Source organism: Vulpes vulpes, chromosome 2 (assembly GCF_048418805.1).
Source record: "Vulpes vulpes isolate BD-2025 chromosome 2, VulVul3, whole genome shotgun sequence".
NCBI lineage: Eukaryota > Metazoa > Chordata > Mammalia > Carnivora > Canidae > Vulpes > Vulpes vulpes.
This window is the reverse complement of record NC_132781.1, coordinates 98,533,833-98,546,582: the sequence shown is the minus strand read 5'-3', so window position 1 is coordinate 98,546,582 and position 12,750 is coordinate 98,533,833. Positions and strand designations below refer to the sequence as shown.

Sequence of the window (12,750 nt, the reverse complement as noted above, 5' to 3'; positions counted from 1 at the left end):
TACAAAGTATGTTCTCTCATGCCAAAGGAATGAAATTAGAAATAAGTTAACAGGGGGGACACCTGGGTGGCTGAGCAGTTTAGCGTCTGCCTTTGGCCTAGGGCATGATCCTGGAGTCCCGGGATCGAGTCCCATGTCAGGCTCCCTGAAGGGAGCCTGCTTCTCCCTCTGCCTGTGTCTCTGCGCCTCTCTCTCTCTCTCTCTATTTCTGTGTCTCTCATGAATAAATTAATTAATTAAATATTTAAAAAATAAGTTAACAGGGAAAAACACTGGGAAAATCAACAAATATGTTAAAATTAAACAGCAGACTACTAAATGAGTCAAGAAATTACAAGGGGAATCAAAATTCTTAAACATGAATGAAAATGAAGACATAACACACCAAAATTTAAGGAATGCAGCTAATGCAGTTCCTAAAGGGAAATTTATAGCTTTAAATGCCTTTATTAAGAAAGAAGAAGGTGGGGGGCCCCTGGGTAGCTCAGTCAGTTAAGTGTCCAACTCCTGATTCCAGCTCAGGTCATGATCTCAGGGTCATGAACTAGAGCCCCAGGTTGCCTCTGCAGTGGCCATGGAGTTTGGTTAAGATTCTCTCCCTTCCCTCTAAAAAAAAAAAAAAGAAAGAAAGAGGGGCACCTGAGTGGCTCAGATGGTTAAGCAAATAACTACTTAGCTCAGGTCTTAATCTGAGAGTCATGGAATTCAAGGCCTACATTGAGCTTCATTCATGTAGGCATGGAGCCTACTTTAAAAAAAGAAGAAAGATCGTAAGTCAGTAATATGACCTCTACCTTAAAGCAAGGTGGGGGGGTGGTGGTAAAAACAAGGAGAGAAAATGAACAAATAGAGCAGAAATTAATGAAATAGAGACGAGAAAGTCAGTAAAGTCAATGGATTCAAAATCTGATGCTTTGTAAACATCAATAAAATTCACATTTAGCTAGATTGACCAGTCTTTTCCCAAGGGAGAAAAATGACTCAAATTGCTATAATCAGAAATGAAAAAAAAAGGACATTACTACTAACCTTATAGAACCTTATAGAAATAAAAAGGGCTGTAAAAGAATACTCTGCCAGGAACAAGTATATGCCAAGAAATAAAAGAGTAATAAAAGAATCTACCTACAAAGAAAAGCACAAATCTAGATGGCTTCACCACTGAATTCTACCAAACCTTTAAAGAAAAGTACCGGTACTTCACAAAATCTTCCAAAAAATAGAAGAGAGTGACTACTTCCCAACTCATTTTTTGAAGCCAGTATTGTCCTTATACCAAACCAGAAAATGACAAGAAAACTACAGACTAATATTTTTTATGAGTAGGAATACAACAAAATATAGCAAACTGTATCTGGCAACTTATAAAAATAATACTATACCCTGATCAACTGGATTTAGCCCAAGAATGCAAAGCTGATTCAACATATGAAAATCAATTACAGTAAATACATTGTATCAATAATAAAAAATAAGCATCACAAGATCATCTCAATAGAACCATATGACAAGATCCAGCACCCTTGCATGATAAAAATAGTCAACAAACTAGGAATAAAAGGGAAGTGCCTTGACCTAATAAAGAGCATCTACTAAAAACCACAGTTAACATCATGCTTACTAGGATAAAAGGGGATGTTTTCCTGATGAGATAATTCAATGTTTTTAACATTGTACTAGAAGTTCTAGTCAAGGAAATTGGCAAGAAAGGCAAGAAAAATAAGATTGAAAAGAATGAAGTAAACAGTCTCTATCTGCATATATATATATATATATATATATATATATATATATGTAATCTGAAGGAATTCATTTAAAAAGCTGTTGAAACTAATGAGTTCAGTAAGATTGGAGGATACATATCGGTATACAAAAATCAGTTTGGGACGCCTGGGTGGCTCAGAGGTTGAGCATATGCCTTCGGCCCAGGGCGTAATCCTGGAGACCTGGGATCGAGTCCCACGTCGGGCTCCCTGCACAGAGCCTGCTTCTCCTTCTGCCTGTGTCTCTGCACACCCCCCCTCTCTCTCTGTGTGTCTCTCTCATGAATGAATAAATGAAATCTTTAAAAAAAAATTAGTTTTACTTTTATAAATCTACAGTGAACAATCTGAAAATTAAATTCAGAAAAGAATTTCATTCATAATAGCATCAAAAAGGATAAAATACTTAAGAATTAGTTTAACAAAAGTACAAACTTTAAAAAAAAAAAAGTACAAACTTTTAACTGTGAAAACTACAAAACAGTGTTGGAAGAAATTGAAGATCAAAATAAATGGAAAAATATCCCCTGTTCATGGATTAGAAGTCTTAATCATTAAGATGGCAATATTCCCCTAACTGTAAGAGCTAAAACTATAAATAGATCAATTGAACTTCATCGGATTTAAAAACTTCCATGTTTCAGAGGATACCATTAAGAAAGTGAAAAGACAACCCACAGAAGGGGGAAAATATTTGTAAATCGTTTATCTGATAAAAGGCTTATATCCAGAATATATAAAGAGCTCTTACAACTCAATAATAAATCACCAAATAAAAAAAGGAGAAAGGATCTGAATAGACATTTCTCCAAAGAAGTTACACAAATGCCAATAAAACACATGGAAAAATGTTCAATATCCTCAGTCTTTAGGGAAATGCAAATCAAAACCACAAGATCCTACTTCACACCCACCAAAATGGCTAGAATCAAAAAGTTTGATAACAAACTTTTTTCCATAACAAATGTTTGCCAAGATCTAGAAAAATCAGAAGCCTCATGCATTGCTAGTGTAAATATAAGATGGTGCAGCCATATTGGAAAACAGTATGGCAGTTCCTCAAAAAGTTAAACATAGAGTTACCATATGTCTCTGCAGTTTCACTCCTAGGTGTATACCCAAGATAAATGAAAACATTTTGCCCAAACAAAAACTTATACACAAATGTTTATAGAAGTATTATCCGTAATAGCCAAAAGATTGAAACAATGCAAATGATTATCAACTAATGAATGGATAAACAAAATGTGGTATATTCATATAGTGGAATATTATTCAGCAAAAAGGAATGAAGTACTGATATATACAACTTGGATAAACCTGGAAAATATTACTAAGGGAAAGAGGTCAGCCACAAAAATCCATATATTGTATGATTCCATTCATATGGAAGTCCAGAACAGGAAAATCTAGAGACAAAAGGTAGATTTCTGATTGTTTATTGATCAGTGAGGGATTGAGTGAGATGGGGAGGGTGATAGCTAAAGAGTGTAAGTTTTCTTTCTGAAGTGATGAAAATGTTCTAAAGTTGGCCATGATGATGGTTGTATGTATCGATATAGTAAAAACCATTGAATTGTTGATTTTAAGTGGGTGAATTGTTGGGAAAGTGAATTATATTTCAGTTAAGCTATTTTTTAATTCTCTAAATAATTTAACTCTCCAAAATATTTTGTTAAATAAGAAAACAAGGTGCAAGAAAAAAATAAATATCTCACATCCTCTATGTGATGGTAGTTGAAAATTCATAGAACTATATGACAAAAGGGAAAAGATAATTTTATTGCATGATAATATTTAAAAACTAAATTCTAAAAAACACAAAGAAATTGAGAAAGAAGAGAGATTGTCACCAGAATTGGTCACCTGGTAGTGAACATTAGGGAAGTCTTCAAGAAGAAAGTCACACCTGACGGTACTTTGAAGGATGGTTTGGCTCTAGACAGATATTTAAGAAGAGGTTTGATGAAGAAAGGAAAATCATTTCAGGCAGTGTTAACAATGAGCAAAAGTATAGGGTAGGGAATTTCTATCTGGGGGAGCATTAATTATTCAGTTCTGCTCAAAGGAAAGCTACCTACAAGAAAGAGAATAGATGAAATTGTGGATCTCTTGCATGTCAGGTTAAGAATTAAGGGATGTTTGGGTGGCTCAGTCAGTTAAGCATCTGCCTTCAGCCCAGGTCATGATCTCAGTGTCCTGGAATCAAGCCCCAGGGGCTCCCTGCTCAACAAGGAGTCTGCTTCTCCCTTTCCCTCTGCCTCTCCCCACCCTTCCCATGCTCTCTCTCTCTCTCTCTGAAATGAATAAAATCCTTTGAGGGGTGGGGGCAGCCTGGGTGGCTCAGCAGTTTAGTGCTGCCTTCGGCCCAGGGCATGATCCTGGAAACCTGGGATCAAGTCCCAATTGGGCTCCCTGCATGGAGCCTGCTTCTCTCTCTGCCTCTCTCTCTCTCTCTCTCTCTCTCTCTGTGTGTGTGTGTGTGTGTGTCTCATGAATAAATAAGTAAAATCTTTTTTTTAATCCTTTTTTTTTTTTTTTTTAAGAATTTAACATTACACAATCAGTGATGAGCCATGAAAGGAATCTGATCAGAACTCTGCCTTACAGGTGTTGTTCTATAAAAATTAATAGTAAGTAAGTAGGAGTCCATTCGAAGACTGTTCTACTGGCTCAATCAAGTGAGAATGAAGAACTAACACAGGAGGTGCTGATCTGTGAGGGAAGGGAACAGATGGGGTTGGCATTGTGAAGCATGTGGCAGCTAGCTGGGGAGCGAGAGGAAAGTCCAAAACCTGACTATTAGGTTGTGAGCCTAGGTGACTGTGATGATAGCACTACCAAGGAAAGGAAGCAAAAGCAGAGAAGTTGATGAGTTTGGCTTGAGGAACTAGGAGACCTCTAAATAGGAGTTTTAGTGACAAAGGGAAGCCACATAGCATAGCAGAAAGAGAACATAGTCCATTTTTTCATCTATAAAATAAAAGATTTGGATTCCAAAGGCAGTTTGCTAAAGTGATTGAGAGCAAAGATTTTAGAACCCAACTTGCCTTGGTTCAGCTACTCATTAGCCTTTTAATCTTGGACATGTGATTTATGCCCCTTGGGCCTCAGATTCTGTAAAATGAGGATAATAATTGCATCCTACTTAATATGGCTGCTGTGGTGAATATGTGTACAGACAGGTATCTTAGAGCAATGCTCAGGACAAAGCATCTATATTGTTATAAAGATGAAATCCTTTTCAATCTGATGATCCATTGTTGCTCTATGGTCAATTTTTGTGACACTGACATTCCAAGATTTCAGGGCCAGAGATACAAGTTAGTCATTCCTTTTTTAAAGTATTATTGAACAGTAGTTTGAGATACCAAAGGAGAAAATGTAAAGGACAGATGAATGGCAAGGACAGAGTGTTGGGGAGCATTATATTTGGGGGTGGGGGTAGTAGGCAGTGAAGGAATATTTGGAGAAAGACAAAGCCAAGTGGAGTAGAAGAAACAACATAAGGGAAGATCATCTTTTAGAGTGGAGGCCACTTAATTAAGCTCAATGTGAAGAATTAGGAGACATAGCTGATAGAAGGGGAAAAGCTGAAGATGAAAGCAAAGGAAATTCATAGGTGTAGCATAGTTCTGTGAAAATTCAAGAGGAAGGAAGATAATTTCTTTCTTTGAGTTGGGATAAAAGCTAGGAAGGATATATAACAATCCAATCAGAATTCTGAGTTGGGAAAGTTGGAATGCAAGGAGGCTCATGTTGGAGAACTTCCTTTTTTCTTACATTAAATAAGAAACAAAGTCATCTGGAAAAAGAGAGGAAGGTAGGAAATAAAACTGAAGAGTATTCCTAAGCAGCTTTAAATATTTTCTCTAATTCTGTCCTTTGTATGAATGAGGAACAAATGATCCATGTCAATTATAATAGGTAGTATTAACTGAGCCTTTAATATCCACTCAGTATCAGTCTAAGAGCTTATTTCAAATTTAGAACCAGTAGGCAAATGGTATTATTAGTATTATCCACATATTACAGAGGGTAATGCATGGTACAGAGAAAGGATTGGAAACTGCTTAGATTACCCAGCTAATAAGAGGTGGGCCCAAGATAAGTCCACCTGAGTTCTTAACAATCATGCTTTCTGAGGTTTTACTTTCAAATTTCATTAAAGCAGTGAAACATTGGTTCAAGAATATGCATGCATTAATGGGATAGAATACAAAGTATAGAAAAATAGTTCTTGTATACAGTGGAACATTTCATAAAGTCAACATTTCAAATAAGTGGGGAAAGGATGGCTTGATTGATAAATTCATTGAGCAATTAACCGTTTTTACATTTTTTTTGAATTAATTTTGACCCTGTGTTTTAAAATATGTGTAATAGAAGTCAGAACAGTAAAAAAAAAAAAAGTCAGAACAGTGGTTGTCAGTAGCAGAGTAGAGACTAACTTAGGGACACAAGAGAACTTTCTGGAATAATAGGAATGTTTTATAATTTGATTAGAATTAGATTGGTTACATAGGTCCCTTTTTTTTTTTGGTTAAAACTCTGAATTGCGGGATCCCTGGGTAGCGCAGTGGTTTAGCGCCTGCCTTTGGCCCAGGGCGCAATCCTGGAGACACGGGATTGAATCCCACATCAGGCTCCCGGTGCATGGAGCCTGCTTCTCCCTCTGCCTATGTCTCTGCCTCTCTCTCTCTCTCTCCTTTACTCTGTGACCATCATAAGTTAAAAAAAAAAAAAAAAAAACTCTGAATTGCACATTTAAAATCTGTACAAAATCTGTATGTAAATTTTATCTCAATTTTAAAAAGGGAAATCTATATGTAGATCTTTAAGACATCATTAAATGAAAAAAGCAAGGTATGAAATGAAACAGATGATGTGATACCATTTGTATAGAGAAAAAAGAAATAATTACCACCAAACAAAACTATTTCTGTGGATCCACACTCATATATGTAAATGGGTCATGGGTCTCACTGCCCTACTCTACCAAGAGATTCTTCCTCTAGTGTCAATCTTCTGTGTTCTTACGGTTTCTTGAATGCAAAGAAAAGACAGACATTTATGTTCTAACATTAGTTAAGAATAAATTTCTCTGCTGTTTATAATACTCACTGGTTTAGCATTCTCTGATGAAGAAAGATATTCTTTCAGCAAATCCTAACTAAAAAACATGACCTGGGATCCCTGGGTGGCGCAGCGGTTTGGCGCCTGCCTTTGGCCCAGGGCGCGATCCTGGAGGCCCGGGATCGAATCCCACATCGGGCTCCCGGTGCATGGAGCCTGCTTCTCCCTCTGCCTGTGTCTCTGCCTCTCTCTCTCTCTCTGTGTGACTATCATAAATAAATAAATTTTAAAAAGTAAAAATAAAAAAAATAAAAAACATGACCTGTTTATATAGTATATTTTTAAAAGCAGCCTAGAAATAATACAACTGGCATTGAACTAGAAGCTGTCAGGTGATCAAGTTCTTGTTCTGACTGCTGCCAAACAGGAGGCTCTTTTGGAGCAAGCCATTTAATCTTCCTGGGCTTCAATTTCCCCGTTGGTTAAATAAATGAGTGGTTGGATAACTGAGGGTCCCTCCAGTCCTCAGATTCCATAAACCTGATTCATTCACATGAACTTTATATGAAATAGGTCACCTACAAGAGATAGGTGGAAAGTAAGATTTTCTTTGCTTTTATACTTTGGAACAGGTGACAACCAAAGCCAAGCAACTGAAGGATTCAGTTACCTGCTCCTCAGGTGAGTTTTCAAGCACCCACTTCATCCCACTAATCTAAAGTGATTTCCTCAAAATAAATACCTCTTAATAATAACTTTTAAATACAAAGGTATAGTAGTTTTGGCCAATGAACTCTACTGGTCATTTCCTTAAAAGGAGTCGCAAATCACAGGCACCAACATAACAATCCAGTCGTGCCCCCCCAACCCCCATCCATGGGTGCTAAGATGGATTTAATAAGTTTTTAAAAACTATAAAAAACCTTGTTTGGGCAGCCCCGGTGGCGCAGCGGTTTAGCGCCGCCTGCAGCCCAGGGTGTGATCCTGGAGACCCAGGATCGAGTCCCACGTCGGGCTCCCTGCATGGAGCCTGCTTCTCCCTCTGCCTGTGTCTCTGCCTCTCTCTCTCTGAATAAATAAATAAATAAAAATCTTAAAAAAAAAACCTTGTTCTTTGCTAATATTGGGTGGATGGGGCACACAGGGGAAAGCCATTCTGCACACCACACAAATGCATTGCAGTTCCCCTACACTGCCCACACTGTCATCACCATGCACACAGGGCAGTCTTTCAAAATAGACAAGCAGCTTTCCCAAGAATCTACGTCTCTCAAAGTAGGTTTCCTCCAGAGTACCTGGAATTTTGCTATATTCTCCATATGTTTGCTCGGAACCAGGAAGAAAATACTTCCTAAAACCTCCCAACTTGACTTAAATACAGGTCCCAAAGAGACAATGCAGGTGAGCAAACCCAGAGATCTTGAAAAGTCATCCCCAATAAGGCTTCACGTTGGGCTCTGCAGGCCTCAGGAAGGAGGGTATTCCCAGATTCCTTTTCCACTACTACAGTTATTTGTCGGCACAGAGGCCGAAATGGGCAGTGAGAGGCGATGTGAAAGAAGCCTGCGTCCAAGACATTCCAAAAATGTGTTCTTGAAAAGGCGGTGTGGCGTAGACTATTACACAGATACTAGAGCATTGGTGGAGGGGGTGAAAAGTGTGAACAGAATGAGAGATGTGTGGTTGAACATTCAGGGCTATCTCTGAGACGGTACATGTGGCCGGAAGACAGTCTTTGCCCGGTACTGTCCAGCATGGTGGCACAGTGGCACCAGAAGCGGCTTGGAGCCCAGAGCAGGCCCCCTGGTGTCGGTGGCTCACCTGCAGATGGTGAGATAGCACAAGGTTTGACAAATTCAATTTAGCTTTGCTAATGGAATTAACAATTCCAGATGGTAAAGAACATTCTTCCCTACCTAAAAAGCAGCAGGTTGTTGCTTCTCAAAGAGCTCTTTGCATTCTTTGGTCACAACCTGACTCTGTACATCACTCCACTGTCCCTCAAAGTGCCAGAAAGGACAGAAATTTGGAATCAGGCAGGACTGGGTTCCAATCCCGCCTTTGCTGCTTTCTGGGTCTGATTTGTGTCCTGTGTAGAATTAGGATATAACAACACCTATCTTTCTAGACTACTGTGAAAATTAAGTAAAACACTCTATGCAGAATGCCTCACCACTATCTGTGGTGTTGGGGGCAGTGCTGTTCTTCTTGTCACCTGACCTGCCCCTACCCTTCCCAACTGTGTGATGTGTCCTTCCTCGCAGGAATGATCAGACTCTCTGAACTCAAGTCTACAGCTCAGAACTCCCGGCCCACCAAGGCCCCCACGGCCTTGCCAGATGACATCATCACGCAGCGAGAAGATGCCAAACAGGCCAGGGAGGAGGACGAGGAGGATGAGCAGGAGGAGGACGAGGAGGGCGAGCAGGAGGCAGTGGTTCCAGAAAGCCGGCTGCGGAGGCGAAGGCCAACGAGGCCGCCTGAGGCAGCAGCAAAGGTGGAACCAGAAGAGAAGTTCAGAGGAAAGAGGCAGAAGGACTTTGATATATCAGAACAAAAGGAGTCCAGCGATGAGGAGAGCCAGAAGAAGGACAGAACACGTGCTGCTGAGGAGCCGTGGACTCAGAGTCAACAGAAACTTCTGGAATTAGCATTACAGCAGTACCCGAAGGGATCCTCTGACCGCTGGGACAAAATAGCCAAATGTGTCCCGTCTAAGAGTAAGGTGGGTGAGGCGGGGAAAGAAAGAGGCCTCTGCGCTGGTTTTAGAACACCACTGAAGTGGCTGCCGCCAGCTCCCCCTAATTCTTCACCTGACGCCTACCCTTCCCCCTACAGCTGTCCACATGATTCTCATTTACCAGTGGTCTTCCAGTGTAGTTCTCCCGACATTACGGTGAATCTGGGCCCTGGATTGATAATTGTGTTTAAATGAGGTCAGGATTCTCAGGTAATTCTACAGACCAGTTGGTTTTTCTCAGAGAAGATTCCAGGTAGAGAATATAACTTTCACCCCCAACAAGTCTGCCAACTTTCTAGAGCATTCGCCCCAGTCTGGCAGTCTGAAAGCAGCAGCACGGGTAGACTTGGCCGCACCCTCCTCCACACGGGCAGGGGAGCGGCTGTGGCAGGCCCTCCCTCACGGGGAGAAGCTCTCTGGAACCAGGGTCACAGGAGGTTTCCCTCTCGCTCCTTAATGAGCCTTCACCGAGAGTGTATGTGTGGTGGATGACGGTGTCCTGACGGTCACGGGCCTGCAGTGCACAGCACTCAGGCCTTTGCAGTCACCCCCAGGCTGACTTGAGATTCTGGAGGTGGGGTTGGGGCCCAGGTAAGGTCGACATTTAGGACTCAACCCACCCAGGAGCCTTGATGTTTATACTTAGCTCTTTTCCCTGTTTAAGCTCTTAGGGTCTGCTTCAATACACCTGCAGACCATTCTCACACACTCGGGCGGGCAGATGAGGCGCCCCCGGGAGAGCCAGCCCTTCACCCCAGTCTCTGCCTACCGTCTGCCATTTCGGGGTTGGGAGCTCCCCGTGTGAGCCTTCCCATTTGGGCCTTTCTTTCTCCTGAGTTTTTTTCCTTGTCGCTCGCCTCTTAGTCTGAGGCACCAGGAACACAGAGAAATCCGAGTCTCCTCTGCCTTCTGTGCCTGGATCACTCGGTAGCCTCTGGGCACATTGATGTTCATTTACATTCTTTTTTTTTTTTTTAATTGAAATTCTATGTTGGAAAATCTAGCTCGTGGCCATGAATGTCCCCGTGTGTACAGGTCTAGTTATCTATCACCTACTTGAAAATGATGAAGTTGAGAATTCCTGGGGAGAAAAATAAACCATTAGCAGTTGATCTATTTGAGAAACACAGTCTCCCAGCCTCTCCAACTGGTTTGCCAGAAGTAATTATTTTCCTTGAATTTCTCTAGCATCTGTCAGGACACAGGCATCTACATGTGTGATGAATTGACATTGGCTTAAAATGAAGGAGCTGGAACTGTGGATTCCTAAGGATAGAACATTCAGAAATTCATTGCCTCAGGGTTTGGAAACCCTGCTGTTTGAACCAGAGATAAGCAGCACTTGTATTGTCCTGCAAGTGTTCCCTTTAAGCCTTGACATTAGAACCAGCTCCAGGAGGGGTTGCCTGCTGGCTCGCCTGCTCTGGAGTGACTCCCTGTAAGTGGCATCTAAGCCACTGGGAATTCTGGGCTGGAAGGAGGAGCCTTTGCCTGAGGCGCATTCCAGGGCAAGCGCACTGGCAAGCCTGCTGCTCAGAGCTCAGGTTGCGCTGTTGGGTGAAACGCTGGGGCTGGCATTGGTGCCATGTGTGAGAAAAGGCCCATATTTTTAAAGACTCTATGCAAGTAGTCTTTGGGGATCCAGAAAAGGCACTTATTAGAAGAAACTCTCACACCACTCCTAAGCTAGAATCCTAGGAAAAGAATGGACATCTGTTCTCTGTCCATGGCTGATAAAACCATCTACCATAGAGCAGAAATCATTTTGCACTAGACCTTAAGTTCATGAAGGCCTCCAGTGCCATTGAGGTATTTTTTTTAACAGAAACAGAAATGGATTCTGGAAAGTACCTTATGACAAACGAGTGAAATGAGGCCCCTCCCTAGCATCACCTCACCCCAAGGGGTGACAACGACAGGCAGCTGGGATCTGAAGCTAGGAGTTCAGTGGGAACAGGCTGGGGCATCTGGGTGGGGCTGGGACAAGCAGGGGGTAGAGTCTAGCACACTCCCTACCCTGGTCCTATGGGCCAACAAGGCCATCACAGGCCCATCAGCCCCTGATGGAGAGGGAAACCCAAATGAGAATGGATAGTGTGGATACCTGGCCTCAAGTTTTTGTTTCCTCTGAGGGGACATGTGATGTTATAGTAAAATATTAGAAATGATCATTATCATTAGTTGAGAGTCATAATCATGATAACACTGGTGAGTCTCACACACACTGGCCATTCAGCCCAGGGTCTCATGCTCCACCTCTGCTGGCCTTCTCCTGGCTCCTGTGTGGCTTTGTCTGCCCCTGAGCAGCTGGACCATCCAGCCCGTGGCGGTCAGGCTCCGTGCAGAGCAAGCAGACATGAGCCCGCCCCACTCACCCAGGTCGCAGCCAGCAGGCAGGCCACGGCGGGTTCAGCCCACGGTGCTCACAGCAGCCTATGAAAATAACTGTCTCACCTCTCTCTTTCTCTTCCTACAGGAAGACTGTATCGCTAGATACAAGTTGCTGGTTGAACTGGTCCAAAAGAAAAAACAAGCTAAAAGCTGAATATTCTGGAAGATGATGTTCACTCTCATTTTCCAAAATGGTTATTTTAAAAGTCTTATGCAGAAATTTGCATTTTGTACCTCAGTATTTCTATACGTCATGTGCCTTAGTAAAAAAATAAAAAATAAAAAATTTTTAAAAACGTTGTGCTATATTGTTTAAACAAGGACTGTGTTAAAGGGGAAAAAGGATTTGGGCATTTTACTTTTTTTTTTGTTTCTCATCATTGCAAAGTTTACTTTCCTGCCAACAAACTGAATAGTGCTGACACTCAGCAAATAGGAGATTTTGAAGGAACTCAGGAGTGAATTAACATATAACAATTAAAACTGAATGTGTCTCTTTGACCAAAGAACCCCCCAACCCCCACCCCGGGTCAGGAGCTTATTGGTAGTGGATGATGCAGGTGCTGGGAGCCAGCTGGCTGGCTAAGAATGCTGTGAGGCTGTCTTCGTTATCTCTATCTAGGAAAAAATAAGGAGTGTACTTGAACAAGGATATGAGGTGATAAAGGTGATCAACTCCCAAGTTTGGGTCATTTGTTAGAAATGTGTTCGCAACTGCTAGAGCTTCCAGAGGACATGCAGGACAGGCATGTGGCTACTGAGGAAGCTCACCACTGCCTC

At 41.6% G+C, this 12,750-nt stretch overlaps 1 protein-coding gene across 1 annotated transcript in view; it reads left to right on the top strand.

Annotated features, from left to right (window-relative positions):
- DNAJC1 (DnaJ heat shock protein family (Hsp40) member C1) overlaps positions 1 to 12,266 on the top strand; it is a 201,526-nt gene extending 189,260 nt beyond the window's left edge. The window contains exons 10-12 of the mRNA XM_026013602.2: positions 7,472 to 7,520; positions 9,104 to 9,564; positions 12,056 to 12,266. Of these exons, the coding sequence (XP_025869387.1) occupies positions 7,472 to 7,520; positions 9,104 to 9,564; positions 12,056 to 12,124 (579 nt within the window). The 3' untranslated portion in view covers positions 12,125 to 12,266. The remainder of the gene's footprint in view (positions 1 to 7,471; positions 7,521 to 9,103; positions 9,565 to 12,055) is intronic.
- Positions 12,267 to 12,750: the final 484 nt, after the last annotated feature.